The sequence below is a fragment of the Adiantum capillus-veneris genome, chromosome 29, assembly GCF_014529385.1.
Source record: "Adiantum capillus-veneris isolate H3 chromosome 29, ASM1452938v2, whole genome shotgun sequence".
Taxonomy (NCBI): Eukaryota; Viridiplantae; Streptophyta; class Polypodiopsida; order Polypodiales; family Pteridaceae; genus Adiantum; species Adiantum capillus-veneris.
This window is the reverse complement of record NC_140959.1, coordinates 13,897,867-13,920,111: the sequence shown is the minus strand read 5'-3', so window position 1 is coordinate 13,920,111 and position 22,245 is coordinate 13,897,867. Positions and strand designations below refer to the sequence as shown.

Genomic DNA, 22,245 nt, shown 5'->3' with positions numbered 1-22,245 from the left:
AGTGTATCAGTCTGAAACTACTGATTAGACTAGTCCTTACCTGATAATGCCAAAAGTTTCTAAGTTCCCCATTTAGAAATAGCAAGTGCATATAGATTAATTCGCATAGTTCAAAACTGAATCAGGTGTAACCAACAGCAGTGAAAAACCAAAACCAACTTTTATTCTATTCCATAATGTCAAAGCAAACCATACCCAAAAATGCCTTTTAGTAAAAAAAACCCACAGGTACCTCTGTCGATTCGGCCAATGATTTTTTGTTGGGAGCCATCACCAAAAGACTTGCAGGGATGAATTATCTCACCCACAGTACAGTGTGTGCAACAGGATTGCAAAAGACAAGGTGAAATTTCTCACACCCTTACCCACTCAGTGTATGCAAAAACATGAAAGGATAGAATACCATATAATTAATGGAAGCTAACTGAGCATTATGCTCACCTTTATAAGGTATTGACAGGCTTTGCAGACTCCCACTCTCGGCCGTGGAGCCCCCTCATGAGCACATGGAGCTTGGCCGTGCATTCGAATGCCCACCCACCGCGCAAGGGCAATGTTAGTCGCATGCACCCAAAATCAGCAAGCGGCGTTCGCAATATCCGCAGAGAGGCACGATTCCCTGTCACGTCGCGCTGTGCCATCAAGTGAGCTTTATGATCGTTCCCTCAAATAGTACACGACCCAGATAAAGCAGGTGCCCAAAAAAAATCCCATTATTTTTCCAACCACCTTGTGGCCAAACCCTGTTCCCACGGTAAAAAGTTACCATATGATAATAAACAATCACCTAGACGACCCAAATCACCACGAGGATACTGTAATTATTCCCAAGCTTTGAAAGAGGGAGAGGGAAGCCCAGTTGGGCCAAGGGGTCATTATCCGATAGTTTTAAGAGCACAGTTATATAACAGTCAAAGAAAAGGAAAGTAAAGAAAGATAAATAGAGAGAGAAGATGAGATACGGCTATCCACTCACATAATGAATCAGTTCAGGGGTTGAGCTAGTGTTAGTCCAAGCCAGAGGTAGGATGTGGTACAACAAATCCTGTTATAGAAAGTATAGAGAGAGAGAGAGAGAGAGAGAGAGAGAGAGAGAGAGGATCCTCCACTATCAAGGGTTGAGAGACAGAAAGACTCTATTTGGAATCTGCTTGCCAGATTCCAAAAAAGTGATCGCCGAAAAATGCTCGCCAAAAAACCTTCCCCAATTTTGTGGACCGTATGTAAACTTGATGTGTGGAAGCACATAATGCTTTTGTTGGTATTGTTGCAATTATGCCTCTCACTAGTGGGTGTGCTACAAGGCAATGTGTGTCAAGAATTTTTTCAACTAGAACATAACGATGTATATCCTCTTTGAGTGTGATGACGTATTGCATGTCGAGGATTTTCCATGAACAATGTAATGATTGTTGGGTGTGCTATAAGGTAATGTCTAGTAGGTGGTATGCCTTGATTATTGGATATCCCTACTAACAACAACTGATCGTGGCATGTGCATGCTACTATTGTTAGGATAAGTGATATGCTGGTGATTTGCGTTGAAACTTTGAGTTGCATGAATTATATTTGGATCTTGTGGAACCTGAAAATTGGATGTTAATTAGGTTTTTTGAGGTAGTAGTCAAAATTCACCATTGGAATCAAATAGTTTTGATCAGTGTGTTATATGTTTGACTGGTGATCTTGTCAAGCATGGCTTGATTGCATTCACAAGTGTTCTTTACAATCATGTGTAGTTTAATCTCCATGCTTTTTTGTTGCTTCGGCAAAGGCACCAAGCAAGAAATCATCTTGAGGCTCAACACTTGCTACTTTTTAATGGTTGCAGAAGGTTGACCCACACACAGAACAAAGATTGCAATGTTTTTATTGCTTTGTTGCATATGTATATCAAGCATTTCTATTCAGAACCCTTCATTGCACGACATGCAATTTTAGAGTGGTATGTGAAACCGCGCACTCTTAAGTGGTGGAATTATTACGTCACTTTTTTTCAAGCTAGCAAGAAAAGGTTTAAGAGTGTCTTTAGGTTTCCATAATCCCTCTTTCAAAACTTGATGGATCTCCTTAAGGATCAATTGCAACATGAAAATATATCGACATCGTTTGCAAGGATAAAAGACATATTTCTTTTTATCAAGAAGCAAGTGGCCATTGGAGTGGCAATAGGTACTTTGACCATGGCCATGGCCCACTAGTGTTGGAAAATCAACAAATATGGAGACTATAAACAACCGAATCATTGCATTTCTATTTCATCAATGCAAGTTTATACAACAACTTCTCTCTTATCAATAACATCAAGGAAGGATTTTTAGCTAAGCAAGGTTTACCAAATGTGTGTGGGCCTATGGATGCTACACACATTGTCATGGAGAGAGCACAAGGTGAGTTGGCCTTATATTGGTACGATAGCAACAAGGACTATTCCATGCTGGTCCAATGCGTAGTGGTAGTGAGATGTAGTTCATGGATTTCTTTCTTGTTTTCTAGGTTCTATTAACAACTCTAGGTTGCTTCAAAATTCAGAAATTTATTATTGTGCAAACAGTGGTGGGATTTTGAATGGGCCCAAGTATGTGTGTGGTTCTTTCTCCATTAGAGAGTATATCATTGGAGGTGGTAGGTATCCCTTACTTTCATGGCTCATGAGGCCTTATAGGACCCCCTCTAGTCCAACTGAGAAGATTTTCAATTGTAAGCTTTCATCTCCAATAACTATGTCGAAACACGGCTTTGGATGGCTTAAAATGAAGTGGAGATACGTGCACAAAAAAGCGATGAAACTGTATCCACACCTCCTGGAAAGGGCTATTATTTTATGTTGCATTCTTTATAACATGTGTTTGGATTGTGGGGAGGAGAGCAACCTACATCATGTGTTGAGATTTGCAATAACACCATCAATGAGAAGAATTGACATCAGATTTTGAGGCTATGCAAGGCAATTGGAATGCCCATCGTTGGTTATGCTAACTTGTTGGTATTGCACTAAGAATTCTCATTTTGTTTGCATTCCCACTTTGCTCTAATTCGTAACGAAGGACTGGTCTGAGTATGACACCTTATTTGTGCATCTCAAAGTATGTGATTTAAATATCAACTACAAAGTAGTCATCTAGATCATGAGTTATCAGCTCTCTCTATTTTTTATGGCGCTATTTTTGTGGTGATACATATACCTTGACCACAGAGTGATGGATATCACAAGCAAGTCTGCCCCTATCAAAGTTCGTCTCTTTGCTATAGTGTGCTAAGATCAGTAGGAACTTTGTTATATGGTGAGTCTTTATGCCCTTGTGGTGAGTATAAGCCATTGTTAGTGCTTTGATAGACTAGGATATCTCTTCCTCATGTGGTAGGTGTGGAGTACAATAGTTTTCTTGGCAACGAAATACTTGATCAGTGTAAGTATATTTTAGTTTTTGATTTGTTGAAAAACGACAAAGGTGAGAGTTTGCAAAAAGCTTCCACTCTTGAGTGAAAACAATACATGTAGAAAGGAAAAAGAGGATCACGTATTTTGCAGTGGCTTCCATGCAGAAAGGCTGATTCCTCTCAAGTCAAAGTGGTAGGATCTTTACTCAAAAGATGGGGACACTTTATTGCCAAGAAAGGTCTGTTGTTGCAAGCTCATTTATTTGATCATGAAAAATTCATTCAAAATGATTGGTCGTGCTTATCACCATTGAAATTATGGCCTCACTTTGTGCTTTAGATTTTGATGCAGATAAGTGCAGGAATTGCAAGACCATAGCAAAAAATGAAACAGCTTGTTGGTACTTAGAATTTGGGCAATGCTTAGCAAGTATGCTGTTGATCTACTCTTTAATTCTCAGCTAGCAAGAAAACTTTTACTTGCATAAAAAATACATATTCACTTTTATGAGTGTTTGGGGTGCACGTATTCTTGAATTGACCATTCCAGACAGGCAAGCTGTGCAAAATGCAAGAACTAAGAAAAAACTTATTACAACCGCAATAGTGTAAAATATAATACCCCTTCCTGAGTTTGTGTCTAAATGTCAACAATATTAATAAAGTCTTGCATTCCAAGCAAAACATTGATTGGTTGCAATAGTTTCAAGTAAAAAACGAAGGCATTGGTTGCAATCTTTTACCGGTTATTCTCATTCTTACTCAGTGAGGCTTTCTTCTCATTTGTTAAAATATCAGTGGTCTACTATCTTAGATATCCACAAAAGAGAAGCAAAAAAATATTATACACATCATGAGGAGATCGACAATATTTACATCACTTGAAAATCGACGAACAAGAGATACGGTTCCATTACATTGTCAGCGAGATAATTGGCATACACATCGAAGGTTGGAGATAAGCCAAAATATCATCCCAAGAGAAGTTAGCATTTTAGATTTTGTTGCCAAAAGAGCAATATCTTAAACACTAGAAGTTATGAGCAATCTGGTATGCATTTCTTGGGTTTGGTATAAGACTAAATAGCATGTTATCATAACTCTAAATATGAATTTTTAAAGGAATTTTCTAGAAGTTGTGCTTTTGATGCATACATTGCAAAACACTTAAATGCATTAGAAATTTGTTTAAGTGCCCCATTAGACTCCTCCTCTAACACCAAGTGCTCCTGATTGATTGCCACTGCCTCCTCAAACTCAGTCTTTGTCAGCTCAATGACCTCATAATCATGCTTTGACCTTCTTGCTTCCACATTATCCATAAATGATATTAGCTGCTTGTCTGTGCTCTTGAGTGCCTTCTTCAACACCGTCATTTTGTTGCCTCCGTTGTGCTTTTTTCCAGATGAGGACTTGTCACCCATGAGGAATTTGTGTTCTTTCTTGTTCAAACCACAAGCTTTTTTTGGTGATGCAATAGAATCTCCTACACATGGAGACACGACATGCACAATAGCAATGAGACATTGCCAACAGTAAGCAATGGTAGGAACGAGAAAATCCACATCTAACCAAGTTAAGAGAAAGAAACTCACCCAATTTATCCTTTATAGTATTGTAGACAATGTTGTCAAGATTGGGTTGCCTCTCTTTCCCAACATGATCAAGCATAGTGGTGTATAAATCCTTCAAAAAGGCTCGCAAGAGCGGGAACTTCATTTCTTCTTGTTGGTTTGCTAACAATTTCCAATAGCTATCACAACCAGATGATATAGGTTGTTCACATATATGCAAGATGAAATTCTATCCCAACAAAAGAGACATTGATTGGCGGAACGAAGGACTCTTCGTTGGACATAATATTTTGGAATATACTCACATTTTCATCTCCTGGTTTGGAAATGACATTCAAATTACCATTTCTCATGTCTTCAAATATCTTGGTGCACGCATCCAATAATTGTCCAACTGCCTAATGTGTAAAACATATTCCTTTGGATGGGATTTCTACCATTGCATTGAGTGTCACTGATCACATCTCTAGAAATGTGTGTAGGCATCGGCTGGGAATTCAACTCTAAAATTTTTAATGATAGGTAGTGCAGGCTGAGATGTAGTTTCCATAGCTCTCTTTCATATTTGTCTCTTCAACTTGCCCTCTACCTGCACCATTTTAGGTGGAGCCACATTGACAATGGTTTTCAAAGGAGTCCATGTAGTTGTTGCAGCCTTATTTAGCCTATAAGCAGCATTGGGCGATTACGTGAGATCCACTTGAGAGAAGCAATGTTGCATTTGAGAGCAAGGAGTCCTTGGAGATTTCTCAAAATCAAAGTGGGAGCTAAGTTGCATTTATATGCCAGTATATCAAAAAATGTACAAATAATATGTCATTATATGATGATTAGCCGTATTATATGCATATACTCATATAAAGTAAATTTTAATCAAACTAATTTTTGATCAAAAAATTGTAGTAATATAAACAATTGTCTCCGCAAGCGAGACAGTCGAAACAAACTATGACCTGCACTTTTCATCTGCCTCTCTTACATTTTGTGATCTGAATGTTACCTACTACCTCTCCCCCTAGCACTTTCTCCTCGTACATCCGCATCTTTTTTAGTTAGTAGGTAATTATATGTCCAAATTTGAATATGTAATTTATCTAACAATTTTTCTTGCCCTTTTGTTGTAGCACATTGCTCACACCTTAGGATCAGTTTACAAGTTTGATTTCCATCCCTAGCAGTGTTGACCTTCATGTCACACTCCAGGGGGGGACTAGGGCTTAGACACTCACCCTTGGCTGTGTCGACCTTTAGGTCACACTACAAGGGGGTTAGAACTTAAATGCTTCAATCCTGGACGTTGTTGAACTCTGTGCTGCATTGCAGGGAGAGGCATAGCAAATACAATAAGATTGCTCGTCTCTATCAGATGCTCACCGTTGCGACGCACTAGAGGGGGATTAGGCTGAATAGATTCCCACTGTGTCGCATTGCAGAGAGGGGGTTAGGTGTAATAGATTCCTCGCTTTGGTTTTTGTTGACCTTGTGTCACACTGCAAGGAGTGCCATTGCCTAGGGAATACGATTAGATTGCTCACCCTTGGCTGTTGTTGTTGACCACTGCATCGCACTGCAAGGGAGTTACGATTAATAGATTCCCCATATCTGGTAGTTGTTGCTGACCATCGTGTCGCACTGTGGAGAGGGGATACAACTAAATTTATCACCCCCTGTCTGTTGTTGACCACCATGTTGCACTACATGGGGGGTTAGGCTTAATAGATTCCCCGTCTTTGGTAGTTGTTGGCCACCACGTCGCACTGTAGAGAGGGGTTAGGTGTAATAGATTCCTCGCCCTGGCCCACATCAGCAGTGATATGATTTCGCTTGTGTGTGTGTGTGTGTGTGTGTGTGTGTGTGTGTGTGAGAGAGAGAGAGAGAGAGAGAGAGAGAGAGAGAGAGAGAGAGAGAGAGAGAGAGAGAGAGAGAGAGAGAGAGAGAGAGAGAGAGAGAGAGAGAGAGAGAGAGAGAGAGAGAGAGAGAGAGAGAGAGAAGGTGGTTACGAAGAGCCTAAGAGGCACATATACAAAAAGTGGGTGTGTATCTCAGAGAACAGTGTTGAGCGTACATTTTAGAGCACTTGCTCATAGCTATGCGAAAAGTGTAGCTAGAACAGATGACCCTTTGACATGAAGGGGCCCGCTAGTGTCGACGAGGCAATCCCATAGAGAAGCTTCTTTTGGCTGCAGGGTATTTCTCGATTGCTGTTTCGGTTTCCAATGTTGGAACGGGTCCTTTTCACCGAGAGTCAATTGAGTATGCATGTCTTAAACATGCAATCTCCTGTCTCAGAGGTGGGAGACCATTTTGGAGGGTGGTTGAACCACTCCCCAAGCCATGGGCTCTTTTCATTTTGATGGCTCTTGCAGCAAGCCTACAAGTAGGCCTTTTTAATTGGGGGACGCCTTTAGAGGATCTTTTGGAGGGCTATGAGAAGTCTCTCTTAGGCTTCTATAGCATGTTGCTTGGATGCACTCACGACATTGTGGACCTCGACAAGGGCATCGGGATACACAAGCCTTAAAAGTTATGAGAGCCTGGCTTGACAACTTTCACGAAGCGGCCCTTATGAGAGCCTGCAAAAGTCTATAAGCGTGCAAATTTGAAACGAGAACTGATCTGTGCTGCTAGGGCCTTGCTTCCACTAGCGTGATTGCACTCTCTAACAAAGCCCTGCATGGATGATTGGGCGTATGCACAAGAGGAAAAAGATGGCCACCACGCAGGAGAGGAAGGAAGTTGGCTAGATCATGTTGTGAGTATGGGTAGCTTAGAGAATGAAAATTAGAGCATTGTTTATTGATCTGTAAACTCTCCGTTCTTTGGTTTTTGTTGTAGGTTTTGCACCGACCCCTCCTGCTCTATTTCCCTGTCTGGTTTACTCTCTTGCAGCATGAGAGATGTTCGGTCCTCAAGGTCATCCCTGTGTGCTACCTACAAGCTATTGTGGCACCAACAATACTACTTGATGAAGGCAGTCATGCCCCTTCTTGGCATCCTCAACACTATTTGTCAAAATGTCTTTCCGATACCATGCTGCAGTACAAGGACACGCTTGCTTCCATGGGACGTGTTTAAACGCTACAAGTGCAACTACATGCAGTGTATGTGATGGCAAGTAATTATAGAGTAGGCCATGGCTCCATATCATCCACAAGCAAGAACGTGGAGGCATTCACCAAATCACAGTTTGGCAGAGCAAATAGCTAATGAGAGAATTGCCACGGAATTGACATCATGGCATGGCACTGCACATAAGCTTCAATGGTAGTAGTTGGTCATTCGCCTGAAGAGATAGTGGCATAGATAATTACTTCCAAGCCAAAAATATTGTTAAGATCCAGATATTGTGTCAGAATGCAGCTACATGTGTTGATTCACCTCGATAACAACTCCTACTGTAGTAGAAGCAGTGCTAGCCAAAGCAAAGAAGCAAGTCTAGACTCTACTTGCAAGGCATCAAGGGTGATTGTGCACATATTTTGTTTATAGATGATTCCATTGTGGCATCTCCCTACAAAATGCAAGACTTTTCAATGAAAAATGTTGCAAGGGAGATGGGGATTCAGGCAAGCCATGTCGCACAACTAGAGGATGGGTTAGTGGACTCCGGGTAGCAAGCCTCACCTTTAAGTGCCACGGCGTCCCAAAGCATGGGATCAATAGCTCTTGTGCAAAATCAAAGGCGCGCGCAAATCTCGGCCGTCGACGAGTAAAAACTAAACTCGGGATCCCGAGTTTAGTTTTTATGTCGGGATCTCGAGTTTACCTTCAAATAGATGTGAAATCACATCTATTTCAACGAGGCGCACGCGGGCATGTTGGTCAAGGCGTGTGCCTCCCAAGCTGATGACGAGGGTTCAAAACCTGGTTGGGAAAGCGAAGCGTCTCGAGATTAGGCTGACCTCCCGAGATTAGTTTTTCAAAATCTAAACTCGGGATCCCGAGTTTAGATTTTAATCGATCAACGATCCAGATCGATCGCCATCCCGCCTTTCCATTGGGACCATTGATCCCATGCTTTGGGACCTCGTGGCACTTAAAAGGGAGGGGGTAGCAAGCAAAAAGAAAACGAAAAGGCATCACCTCTTTTATCAGCGATGTGCAGAGAGAGAGAGAGAGAGAGAGAGAGAGAGAGAGAGAGAGAGAGAGAGAGAGAGAGAGAGAGAGAGAGAGAGAGAGAGAGGAGTTGCTCCAGCTATGCGAAATTGTTCTGACACCGCTCTTCCACATCCGCTTACATTTGCAGCGGCGTCGCATATGCTTGCACTGCCGTCCAAACCTTTGTCACACCGGCCTCAATGCTGCCACCATCGCACAACTCCCCATATTTACCTACAAGGCAGTGATGGCCGTCTCTATGAACAATCTTGAAGCAGGTAAGGAGAATCCATGGTGCCCCTGCTCGAATGTGCGGTTTGCCTCAGTGAACTCGAGGAGAATGAGGAAGGTAGAATGCTTCCATCTTGCAGGCACACATTCCACACCGAGTGCATTGACATGTGGTTCTTCTCGATCTGCCCTGTTTATCGATCGGTACTACTATCTGCATCGACAACTAATTCACTCCATGTATACGATTGGCCAGTGCAAAGTGTTTATTAAGGCCCATTGGTAAGAGCGAGCGAGATTCGCCATAGGCGGGTTGCGTGAGCTCGTACAGCCGACCACTGTTAAACTTGACAATCCCACGGATCAAAGTTCAAACTAAGAGCAAAATACAAATTAGGGGAAATACCCCTCTAATTTGAGGAAATTCCCAAAATACCCCTCAAATTTCAAAAATTCCCAAAATGCCCCCGATATTTTGTCATAAATTCCCAAAATGCCCTTCAAATTTTCCAAAATTCCCAAAATACCCTTGGTTGTGAGACTAAATTTCTCAAAAAATAAATTTTTTTGTAGGTGTTCACAAGAAGAGTGATTGACTATCGTACAAGATGCTAAAACGATGGTTACGTAGGCTTTGGAGATGAATTGCTTCATTATTTATAGACATAATTGCCTTTTTTGCGATGGTAACTGGTGACAAATTACATGCTGAGCACTCAAAAACGGATCTCAATTGTCAAAAACGAATGAAGATTAGAAAATCTTGAACATTCCAACCAAAATAGATACAAGGGTATTTTGGGAATTTCCTCAAATTAGAGGGGTATTTTGGTAATTTTCCCTACAAATTAAGTTTATTACGTCAACAAAGCCAGCTGCATTGATTTCGCACTTCTGCATCGCTTCATACGCCAGAGAGAGAGAGAGAGAGAGAGAGAGAGAGAGAGAGAGAGAGAGAGAGAACAACATCTGAACTGCAAGATTGGGTCACATTCCCTTTTCTTCTCAAATGGACATTGTCTGCTTGAACATCCCAAAGTCTCTAAATATGTCTGTGCATCTGTGCAGAGGCAAAGGTGGTTGGAATATGCGCACGCAAAATTGCACAGGGCTCCACTACCCCCGAGTAAAACAACATGACAAGTTAAGTTTAAAGGTGGCGCTCAAAAAAATGAAGAAGAAACGGCGGTGTCCTTCATATCCGAGATCGTGGGCAGGACGGCAAGGAATACAGTGAATGTGCATGTCCTGAGCTCTCTCTTCAGATGTTACCCCAGCCATCTGTTCAATTTCTAGCTTGTATTATGCTGAATTTGAGAAAGGCAAATTATTTGGCAGCACACTCCATGCACATGTATATTCAGAAGAACGGTCAGGAAACCCACATATCATCGGGGAATTACCTCGTCGTTATGCTTGCAGGAATTGGAAGTTTAGGAACTGCTCGATTCATTTTTGACAAGTTGGTTCTCAGAGTTGCATTGAGTTGGACCTCTCTCATCAGTGGCTATGTGGAAAATGGAAGGACTGATTCTGCTTTTCTCCTTCACGAGGACATGCAAAAGGACTATCTCCAAGCAGTGAGACTCTTATTACCCTGCTGAAGGCTTGTATCAAACTGAAAGATATGAAAAGGGGCAGACATACATGCTGAGGCTGCTCGAACTGGTCTCCTCAAGCAAGATCTGTCTGTTGGCAACACTGTGGTTGATATGTACTCGAAATTCGGTTTCCTTGATGTAGTGAAGCAAGTGTTTTATAAGCTTCCACAGAAAAATGAAGTCTCTTGAAATGTTCTACTGTCTGGATATGTTGAATATGGGCTTGCTGAGAGTGCACTTGAGCTTTATGACCAGATGCAAAGCCAAAGTGCTTCTGCTTATGTTATAACCTGTCTTTGTTCCTTGAAAGCATGTGCTACTACAGGATATGCATCGAAGGGTTTGGAAATGCATTTTGAAGTTGAAAGACGCGGGTTCCTAGAAAGACACCTTTCGGTTGGCTGCTCCCTGATTGATATGTACGCAAAGTGTGGATGGCTCACAAAAGGGGAGGAAGTCTTTGCCAGACTTGCAGTAAAAAATGTTGTCTCATGGACTTCATTAATTGCAGGATATGCTGAGCATGGCCGTGGTGAAGAAGCTTTGAGGCGTTTTGAAGAGATGCAGCTGGAGGGAGTGTCTCCAGATGCGGTTACTTATGTGTGGAGTTTGAAAGCTTGTGCCAGCATACAAGGGAGGAGTAAATGTATAGAACTACATGCAGACATTGAAACATATTGTAGATGTGGCTGGCTTGTGAGGGCTAAGGAGACATTAGCCAGAGTGTCTGCAAGAGATGTTGCCTCATGGAATGCAATAATCTCTGGTTATACAGAACATGAGTATTTTGAGGAGGTTATTGATTGTTTAAATCAAATGCAAATTGAAGGGGTCTCACCAGATTCAGTCACGTATTTGTGCAGCTTAAAAGCTTGTGGCTACCTAGAGGATTTGGAGAAGGGTGAAGAGATAAATGCTGAGATCGATAGACTTGGATTGCTTGAAACAGACCTCATTGTCGGTAGCACCTTGGTTGACATGTATGCCAGGACCGGCTTGCTTGTGAAGGTGCAACAAGTGTTTGACAGGCTTCCACGCAGAGAGTGGAGAAGGGGAAGATGCACTTGTGCTCTTTGAGCAATTCCAGTCTGCAGGTCTCACCGCAGACATTGCCACGTTCATCAGCATCCTGAAAGCATGTGGTACTGTTGGTGCCACAGATGTGGTTCAAGAACTACATGGTGAGATTGAAAGGAAGGGGTTGCTTGACAAGGAGATTGTAGTAGGCAACACCTTGATTGATATGTATGCTTGCCTTAGCACGAATAGTCTTCGATGAACTTCCGCAAAGGGACATAATCTCATGGAACTCTCTCATTGCAGGATATGCACAGCTTGGGCAAAGCACAATTGTGTCTAGGCTTTATAATGAAATGCTACAAGATTGTATTAGACCGGATCCAGTCACCTTTCTGATTGTTCTTAATGGTTGTACCCGCACCTGTCTTCTGAGAAGCAGTAAAACGTACTTTGATACCATGAGCAAAGACTATGGCATAGCTCCAGCCTATGAACATTATTCTTGTATTGTTGACCATACCATGAGCAAAGACTATGGCATAGCTCCAGCCTATGAACATTATTCTTGTATTGTTGACCTGTTTGGGTGCACTGGCCAGCTTGAGACTATTGTAAGTACAGTAAGAAAGATGCCCATGTGCCCTGATCTATCCTTGTGGCATTCCGTGTTGGATGCTTGCAAGAAATGGGGAAACATTAGGCTAGGAAAACAAGCATTTGAGCATGCATTGTCAATGTATAAAGATTACCCTGCACAACGACACAAGACAGTGGCGAAGTTCCCTCCTAGAGATGCTGGCTCCTGAACATGCGCCCGTAGTGGTATTTATGTATTTGTATTGAAGTCAAGCAATGAGTACAACTACTCGGTGAGCCCACTCTCACAGTCTTGAGTATTTTCATAGAGCTCTCAAACTCGGAGAGCCCACCCTCACAGTCTTGAGTATTTTTATAGAGCTCTCAGACTCCTTAAAGCAGTCACAAAGCAACTGCTGAGAGTAACTCACAGTAAAAAGCAACTTGTGACTGAGTGTCCACATAGAGACACACAAAGAGTATCCATGTGGGCTGTCTGCCATGACAGTAGAGCGTCTGTATGTTGTTACCATGTCAGCACGCCGTTCTTGCAGTCCTTACGTCCGTAGAAGATTGCCCCATCATCATCCAGCCGAGCAGCAGGATTGCCATGTCATGACTTTTGTGGCATAACCCCGTGAAAGAAGAGTGATCACCCTTGATTACACTTTTCAAAATAGACATAGCTCAAGAGAAATAGTAGCCATTAACACCATGCAAACATGCTCATCATCATCCATACTAGTAGTACACCTACATGTGGTACACAACATAGAGCATGCAGAAATCGAGGTTCAACATTTCACATTGAACCCTACATTCTTGTCCAAGATTTCACTTCTACTAGACAACACGTCCTAATTCAATGTTTCACATTAGACTCATCTAGACGTATCAGATGCAATATGAGAGCATTGCTACTAGCCATCACATCCCTAGTTCAGTGTTTTCCATTAGACTCATCTACACGATAGATTGCCCGGTTGAATGTTCTCTCGCCTTCCTTACTAAGTTCTAGATAGATGCTTACTCACAAAAGATGTTGCAATATAGAGGATCTACGCTTGCAAATGTGATACTTTGGATACACAAAGAAGATGCCAAACAGGGAGCTAATGAAACAAGGCGTCTATAGGACGATTGGCATTACTTGTAGCAATAAGCAACAAGTCAATTTCGCTAAAAAGTTAAGAGGAATATCGGCATAGAAAGTTCTACAAACTACAAATCAGTAATAAACAAGTTGCTTCATATTAGCGCGCAGAGACAAAATAACTAGATTGAAAGTGAAAATGCCTTGGTTTTGTGGCGCTTTAGGAGCAAATTGATGCTATCTTTCTACACCATCCAACAAAATTCTTGTTGGCTTTGTATGTGTGATATACATAGTGTTCTATATTGGTTGCGAGGAAAAGCTTGGCTCAGAAGGCCTGTCTATGAGCTGCATGTTTTTTTTTTTCAAAAAAGTGAGCTCATATATGGGAATCATAGACCATCTTGACCAATGACATCATAGCACTTTTTCCTGCATCACTATAGCAACCATCTTTCAAACTGGAATGGAAAAAGAAGCTCTTGAAAGAACGTGATGTTTGTTTAATAGGACACATGATTGCAGGATATTGCAATATTGCAGCTAGAGACGATTGCATCCATTGTTTTTTTGACCTTTAGATAGGTGCTTACTTGTTTCTCCCACCTGCATTAATAAGCCAAAAAGAAAATTATGGTAAAAGTTAAGAGGAGTGCTACAATATAGCTAAATAGAAAGTGGGACGACCTTGGTTTCATAGTATTTTTTTGGAACATATGAATGGAATTGTTCACACATTTGATTGATACTTCTTTCCTGCGTGGTCTACTAAAATGTTTTGTTGGCTTTTTGTATGTAATATATTCTGTTTCATATACTAGTAGCAAAAGAAAGTTTGGCTCTTTAGTGACAACACCTTCGTGTGAGCTGCATTAATCCTCTCCCAATCATGAAGTCATGGTACGTTTGTCTACGTCACTTCTTCCTACACTACTAACCATCTCTTAAATTGAAATGACAGGAGATATCTTTTAAAAGAATTCAATGTCTGTTTTGAGAGGAATGATTAACATTGGCATACTGTAATTCAATGATTATACTTATTTATCAAGTGTTTCCTTGTGTATATTTCCATGGTTGCAAATCTGCAAAGTTGAATTTTGCTTTGGGAGATGTTTCATGTCATCGTCCACCTACATACGTGGCTCTCTCTCTCTCTCTCTCTCTCTCTCTCTCTCTCTCTCTCTCTCATTGTTTCTCTCTTACATTACCTCTTAAAATTTTGAAACTGTAGTTTCCATGTCCATGTTCAATTTAGCTTGTAGCTTCCATGCCCATGTTCATTGCATATAGCTACCTTTTTATAGTCTATTTTCCAGGTAAAAAATGGTGATGCAAAACATTTCTACAAGAGTATTAGATAAGGAAGGTAAAAAAAAGATTTCCTTTCGCGTATTTTAAAAAGTACATCCAGGGAAGAAGAATTCCATTCTTATGAGACTAATCTGAAACATCTTGTAAAGATAAATTTTAAAAAACTCAAGTAAAAGCTCTCCTTTGATAGAATGAATCTACATGCTTGAGATAGGAGACTAAAGAAACCATGAAACTTAATTTACCTCAAATTGGGTTGCCTCAAAAAAAGAGTAGCTTGTCAAGTCGCCAACAGTTCCAAACCTTGTAGAAATATCTTTGAACAGTTCTTTAGAATGCAAAACAATGACAAAGATCTCTTGAATGTTCCTCACTGTCTACCCAAATTACAAACAACCTTGGGTGGAGGTTTTCTCTACTGCTGCAAATAGAACATTCAGATGGGCAGTTGTGTAGCAGTGGAATACGTATTGTAAGCGTTGCTTGGCCTATGGAAGATAGAGCACCGTGATTGATATACTTAGTCTCCTCTGATTCTGTTAGCAAAGATGGGTCACAATTGGAAGAAATATTGTGTGAAGAAAAATATTCTCTATTTTGCTTAGGTAGACATTGAGCACCAATGTTGAATGTCAAAGATTTAGACATCTTGCTTTCTTTTACTTTAATTTCTATCTCTGCTTTCTTGCTTGATAACCACGTTGAGAAACTGGTACATCATGAGCTAGTCAGGTTGTGTTGACATATATGGAAGTAAATAGATTGAGCAAAAAAATGAAAATTGATTGGTCTTGAACTTACTTGCGACTGTATAGGCTCAAGCAGTCATTTTGGTAGGAAGACTACCTTCTAGAAAGCAGTAAACGTACGCTTTTCCTTCACAATTTTCATTTACAAGCAACATAATTGTTTCTTAAATAGGTGAAATTTCTCAAAAAAAATTACACAATAAGGTCCATAACAATTTGAGATTCCAATGAACAACCAAAATTTGATGCCTCAAAAATGAATCTTTTGTGCAAAGTACTCTTGTATATAGAACCTCCGTATAGTAGGTGCGAGCACCATCAAGACCGCATGTCGCTTTACTGTTGTCGCCTTTGCAAAATGAGAGTGCACTACTTTCTTCTTGATCAAAGTACTATGAGCTTTGTGCTAGGTTTAATGTCCATGTGGCCGACCACCCATCACTAACTGCTACTAACCCTCAGTGTACAGCTATACACTTGTGTGAGCCACTAACGCAAAGTAGAGTGTGTATTGTGCCTAAGTGCATAAGATAGAGAAGAAAGAAAGGGGGCACACAGTGTGTGTCGGCTCTCCCCCTCCAACCGGTGTGTATGGCTATGGTGGTGTGTGTGTGAGTATGTGTGCGTATTCCTCTTTTTCTTCCACTGTGCTCCCGGCTCCTCTCCTTCATCTGGTATCAGAACTGTTTTATTCCCGAAATCGCTTCCGCGCGTGCACTTTTAAGAGTGAAAACATGGTTCCGACTTCGGCATCGGAAAATTCAGCACCCCAAGAGTGTTTCCATGAGGTGTGTAGGGGTTTTACCCCCCTTTCAGAGCCATTCGCGCCATCAGAAACCTCATTCGAGCTACGGTTTAGGAGCTGCATTTTTCAGCTCTCTTTTGGTAGTTTGTGTTGCAGAACTTCCATAGCCATTACAGGTACCATTGCTGTAGTCTCTTCCATCTACGAGAGCCCACAGTTCATTCGGGAGTGTGTAGCCTCTTTCAGAGTGGCCTCATACACACACATAGAGTGGGAGTTTGATGACATTGTCTTCTTCAACTACAAGTACAGATACATGTACATGTATAGGTACATAGAGCGGCTTGGTTAGTTTCCTCTGTGCTTCTCGGCCTCGATTTCAGCTTCGGCTACGGCATCGGCATCGACTCACAGGCTACAGGTTTCAGTGCTTGCGATATTTTGGTTCCAACGGGAGCAATTTTTTATGCATACATGCATATGTTGGCACTTTTGACAGTGTTTGAGCTCTTTTGAGAGCAGTTTGACTCCCCGCAGGGATATTTCTTTGCATGCACATGCTTTTGGTGCATGTTTGAGCATCGTGACAGACTTGTACGTTTTTGTGGATACTGCCATTGTACGCTGTTGTGGAGCCATCTTTTGGCTAGTACGACAGTCCCGACCATTTTTGAGACTTGGTGCGGATGATAGCCATTTCTGAGACTTGGCTATACGTTTTGTTGCATAACCTACGTTGTTGAGGGTCAATAGTGTGAGGTTTTCATTGAGCCGTGGTATTCTCAAATGTGAAGATATCTTCGGTGATACAGGTAGTTGGAGCATCCCTTACGAGGCCTCACCATAGGACATGTATAGAGTGATATAGGTGCTTTTGACGATGAATTGGTGGTCTATGGTCAATTTGACAGTTTATGTGCGTCTGTTGGTCTCTATACAATGTGCTTTTGAGAGGCATTGCCCTCTTTTATGCTTTGTGAGTGACATACTTGGTCATTTTGTCTCATATTTTGGTTGACATAGTTGCAAATACAAAGAAGACTTTGCTAAAATTTTCCCAGAATCTTTTGGTAGTTTTTTCACCATGTCTACTAGCAAAAACGTGACATTTATGACATAAAGAAGTTTGATGGCACTAATTTTCAGCTTTGGAAGAACCAAATGCATGATGTGCTTGTCCAAAAGTTGCCTATTGCCTATGCGGCTAGAACTGAAGATATGCACATGACTCGGTTTCAATGGGAGGAGCTTGATGAGCTATGCAGGTCTATGATTAGACCGAACCTTGGTGAGTCGGTGTACTTTTCAGTGTTAAAATGCGATACTGCTCATGCTTTATGGCAAAAACTATGTGACACTTACGAAAAGGATACGGCTAGCAATAAGGTTTTCATGATGCAAAAAAATTTTAACCTTCGTATGAAGGAGTAAGCTAGCGTTGCCAGCCATATCAATGATTTTGATTCTCTTTTTGCCCAGATTCGTGTATAGCGCATGACCATTGATGATGAGATGAAAGCAACCTTTTTGCTTTGTTCCTTGCCACCCTCTTGGGATATCTTCTGCACATATGTTAGTAACTCTGCTCTTAATGGTACGCTAAAATACGATGATGTTACTAGTGTACTTTTTTCAGAGGAGATGCGTCAAAAGACCATGACTAGCTCGCATTATAGCAAAGCTCATTATGTGCAAAGGGATGATAAGAAAAGTATCCCATACATGGATTCTTGATTCGGGTGCTTCATTGCATGTCACACCTCATAGGCATTGGTTTACTATATACGAAGAAACCATTGGCCCTGTTACACTTGGTGACAATTATTCTTGATTCGGGTGCTTCATTGCATGTCACGCCTCATAGGCATTGGTTTACTATATACGAAGAAACCATTGGCCCTGTTACACTTGGTGACAATTACTCTTGTGACATTGTTGGCGTAGGTGATATTGCCATGGCCATGGAAAATGGGGTGAAGTTTATCATCCATAATGTGCGTCATGTTTCAACCTTCACACACAATATGATTTTGGTTGGACGTCTTGATGACTTGGTCTACAAAGTCACTTTTCATCAGCAGTCTTGGCATGTTGCGAAGGGTCATCTTATTATAGCCCATGGTTCTAAAGTTGGTTCACTTTATCCTCTTTATGTATCTAATAAAAACAGTATTCTTTCTGTAACCGAGCTGCCAACCGTTGCTTTGTGGCATAGTAGGTTAGGACATATGTCAAAGAAGGGAATGGAGACACTCTCTCGTTTGGGCTACTTACCATTTTTTCTTTTGTGAGCACTGCCAATATGGAAAGTAAACATGGACACATCGTACACATTCTTTTGACACAGAAAGCCCTTAGAGCTTGTGCACAGTGATTTATGTGGGCCTAGCCTTCTAAATCCCATGGTGGTGCGTCCTATTATGTTACATTCATTGATGATGCAACACGACATGTTTGGGTCTATGCCATGAAGTTTAAAGATGAGACCTTTTTTTGCTTCAAGAAGTTCTTATCTAGTGTTGAAACTCGGTCTGAACATAAGTTGAAAGATTTGCGCTCAGACAATGTTGGAGAATATGTCTCCAAAGAGTTTACAAACTTTTGTTCAAGTAGGAGAATTAAGCGTGAGTTTACAGCTCCTTATACCCTTGCACAAAATGATGTTGCAAAAGGAATGAATAGGACCATCCAAGAGTGGATTATGTCTATGCTATCACAGGCTAATTTACCGCAAGCATTTTGGGCTGAAGCATTATACACAGCCGTGTACTTGATCAATAGATCACCACATGCTTCATTACAGTTTCATGTACCTTTGGAGTTATGGCCAAGACATAAATTGTCTTATGAAAAACTCCGCACATTTGGCTGTGAAGCTTATGCACATGTATCCAAGGAGTTGCGTGCTAAGCTAGATCCTAAGTCCAAGAAATGCATCTTCATTGGCTATGGTGTAGATAGTCAATTTGGATATCGTTTATGGGATCCGAAAAGTCGATCAGTGATCCATAGCAATGATGTTGTCTTTAATGAGACTAAGATGCATAGAAAACCAGTGAAAGAGGTTTAATTCCTAAAAGAGGCGTTTTTCAATGTATCACCTCCTGTCCAAACAGCTCCCGAGCCACTTACTACACAGGCTAGTATGAATTCAGATCAGCCGCGGAGATCTCAAAGAGTCTCACATCCGCCAGAACGTTTTGTTCGAGGTGTGGATTTTTGTTTTGTTGGCAGATAGTGGTGAGCCTTCTTGTTACAAAGAGGTTATGCTAGCCAATGATAAGGTTCACTGGGAACACGTTATGAAGAGGGAGCTGTCCAATATTGCAAAGAACAAAACATGGGAACTTGTTCCGTTGCCCAAATGTAGGAAAGCATTGCCTTGTAAATGGGTTTACAAGAAGAAAATTGACAATTACAAAGCTCGTTTAGTGGCCAAAGGTTTCAAGCAAGAATATGGTGTTGATTTCTAGAAAATCTTTTCTCCAATGTGGTCAAGATGACCACACTGAGAATGTTGCTTGCTTTGGTTGCCATTGAAGATATGGAGCTTGATCAAATGGATGTCATTGCAACTTTCTTACATGGTGATGTTGAGGAAGAGATTTATATGCAGCAATCTGAAGGGTTAAAGGGCAAGGAACATTTGGTTTGTAAGCTTCTAAAAGTCTCTATGACTTGAAGCAATCATCCAGACAATGGTATCAAAATTTTGATGCATTTATGCGTTCTCTAGGCTATAAGCGTAGTAATGAGGATCCATGTATTTATGTGAAAAGACAACCCAATGGAAAACTTATTATGCTTATCCTTTATGTAGATGGAATGCTTATTGCTAGTCATTCCAAGAAGCACATTGCTGACTTGAAAACCATGCTAAAAATTCAATTTGACATGAAAGATTTGGATGACGCCAATCACATTTTGGGTATGCGCATTTTCGTGACCATAAGAAGAGGTTGTTGTACCTTTCTCAAAAAGAGTATATGCACAAGGTTCTTGATCGTTTCAACATGCAGAAGGGGAAGGCTTTGAGTACTCCATTGCCTGCATATTTGAAACTTAGCAAGAACGACTATCCCAAATCTACTGAGGAAAAAGCTGCAATGGTCAAGGTTCCATATGCTTCATCTTGTGGTAGTCTCATGTATGCCATGGTGGCTACAAGACTTGACATTGCACATGCAGTGAGAGTTGTCAACAAATTTATGTCTAACCTTGGTAAAAAGCACTAGGATGTTGTCAAGTCAATTCTCAGATACTTGAGTGGCACTGTAGATAGACAATTATGCTATGGTCGTGGAGAGTCATCCATTCAAGGATTTGTAGACAATGATTATGTAGGCTGTGTTGAGAGTCGTAAATCAACAACAGGTTGGATTTACACATTTTCTAGTTCTGCTATTTCTTGGAGATCTGTTCTTCAAGATTGTACATCCATTTCTACCACAGAGGTAGAGTATGTTGCATTGAGTGAGGCATGCAAAGAAGCTATTTGGCTTGCTTTCCTAGTGAAAGATCTTGGATTGGAGTAGTGTACATCAGTTCTTCATTGTGTGACACCTAGAGTGCTATTGCCTTGGCTAACAATCCAGTGTTTCATTCTAGAACGAAACACATTGATGTGCGTTATCACTTCAGTAGTGAATGCCTAGAAAACAAGAGCCTTGATTTAGTGAAGATTCCTACGTCGTCAGAGAACACAGCGGATGCACTCACTAAAAGTCTCTCCATCCATCAATTTCAGCACTGTCGTGAGTTGATGGGCATTGGGTGAAGTGTGGTTCTCTTCCATTCTTATGGTCTCCCACATTGGCCATCAAGTGGGATAATGTTAGGTTTGATGGCCATGTGGCCGACCTCCCATCACTAAATGCTACTAACCCTAAGTGTACAGCTATACACTTGTGTGAGCCACTAACAGAAAGTAGAGTGTGTATTGTGCCTAAGTGCATAAGATAGAGAAGAAAGAAAGGGGACACACTGTGTGTGTCGGCCCTCCCCCTCCAACCTGTGTGTGTGGAGTGTGTGTGGCTATGGTGGTGTGTGTGTGTGAGTGTGTGCACGTATTCATCTTCCTCTTCTGCTGTGCTCCCGGCTCCTCTGCTTCACATTGATATTTAGCTAAAAAATCACAATTTTGGACATCCATGGACCAATAGTATTGTTCTTCAAGTTCTCTAAAGATGTAGCAAGGGAGATTTGGCGAGCGTTTGCAGGTCAAAAAAAAATTCAGGAAAGCTCATAGAGTTTAGTCTGCTCAGATTTCTGATTCGGGCTCATTTCGGCCTCCATTTCTATTATTGGCAGTACTGCACAGGCTATTTCCTCATTTTGTGAAAAATTTCTATCAGTGCCATTTTTTGCATAACAGCTGCCTTACAGTCTTCTACGGTTTGTGCTATATAGCACGTGTTGATCTTGCTTCGTTTCTCCTCTTTTCGCGTAGTTTTCACATCAGGTGCAGCGTTTACCACGGTTGACAACAACACAAATGTGTTCAAGATGTTTGTTGTTGAGGATAGGTTGGATGGGGACAATTACCCTATGTGGGCTTACATGATGCAACATGTTCTTGTGTCAAAGGGCATCTAGAATATTGTGTAGCGCATTGATGTACGTCCTGATTCTGAGGATGCAGGCGAGGTTGAGGATGTTGCAGGTCTTGCTGCAAGGATTGCTGCTATTAGAGTTGTTTTGCCTACGACAGAACAATCTCGTTGTGATGTAAAGGGTGTGCAGGCTCATGCATTGATTGCATTGTTTGTGAGCCGCACCATTGTTTCTCACATTCGTTTAGCAAAATTTGCAAAACAGGCTTCGGATATTTTGGCTGGTCTTTATGCAAGTCGCAATGAGGCTA

At 41.2% G+C, this 22,245-nt stretch overlaps 1 protein-coding gene and 1 pseudogene across 1 annotated transcript; one reads left to right on the top strand and one right to left on the bottom strand.

Moving 5' to 3' along the window:
• Positions 1–4,475: 4,475 nt before the first annotated feature.
• LOC147418788 (uncharacterized) lies at positions 4,476–5,100 on the bottom strand. The gene is made up of 2 exons (XM_086505444.1): positions 4,977–5,100; positions 4,476–4,867 (listed from the first exon to the last, which is right to left on the bottom strand). Exons 1-2 carry the CDS (start codon positions 5,098–5,100, stop codon positions 4,476–4,478), a joined length of 516 nt encoding a protein of 171 aa, XP_086361570.1.
• Positions 5,101–10,160: 5,060 nt separating this feature from the next.
• On the top strand, positions 10,161–13,304 carry LOC147418787 (pentatricopeptide repeat-containing protein At2g39620-like; annotated as a pseudogene).
• Positions 13,305–22,245: the final 8,941 nt, after the last annotated feature.

Coding starts and splice junctions, on each gene's coding strand:
- LOC147418788 (XM_086505444.1), bottom strand. CDS start 5,100: ATGAAGTTCCCGCTCTTGCGAGCCTTTTTGAAGGATTTATACACCACT. Junction 4,868..4,976: donor TACTATAAAGGATAAATTGG/GTGAGTTTCTTT, acceptor CTCCATGTGTAG/GAGATTCTATTGCATCACCA.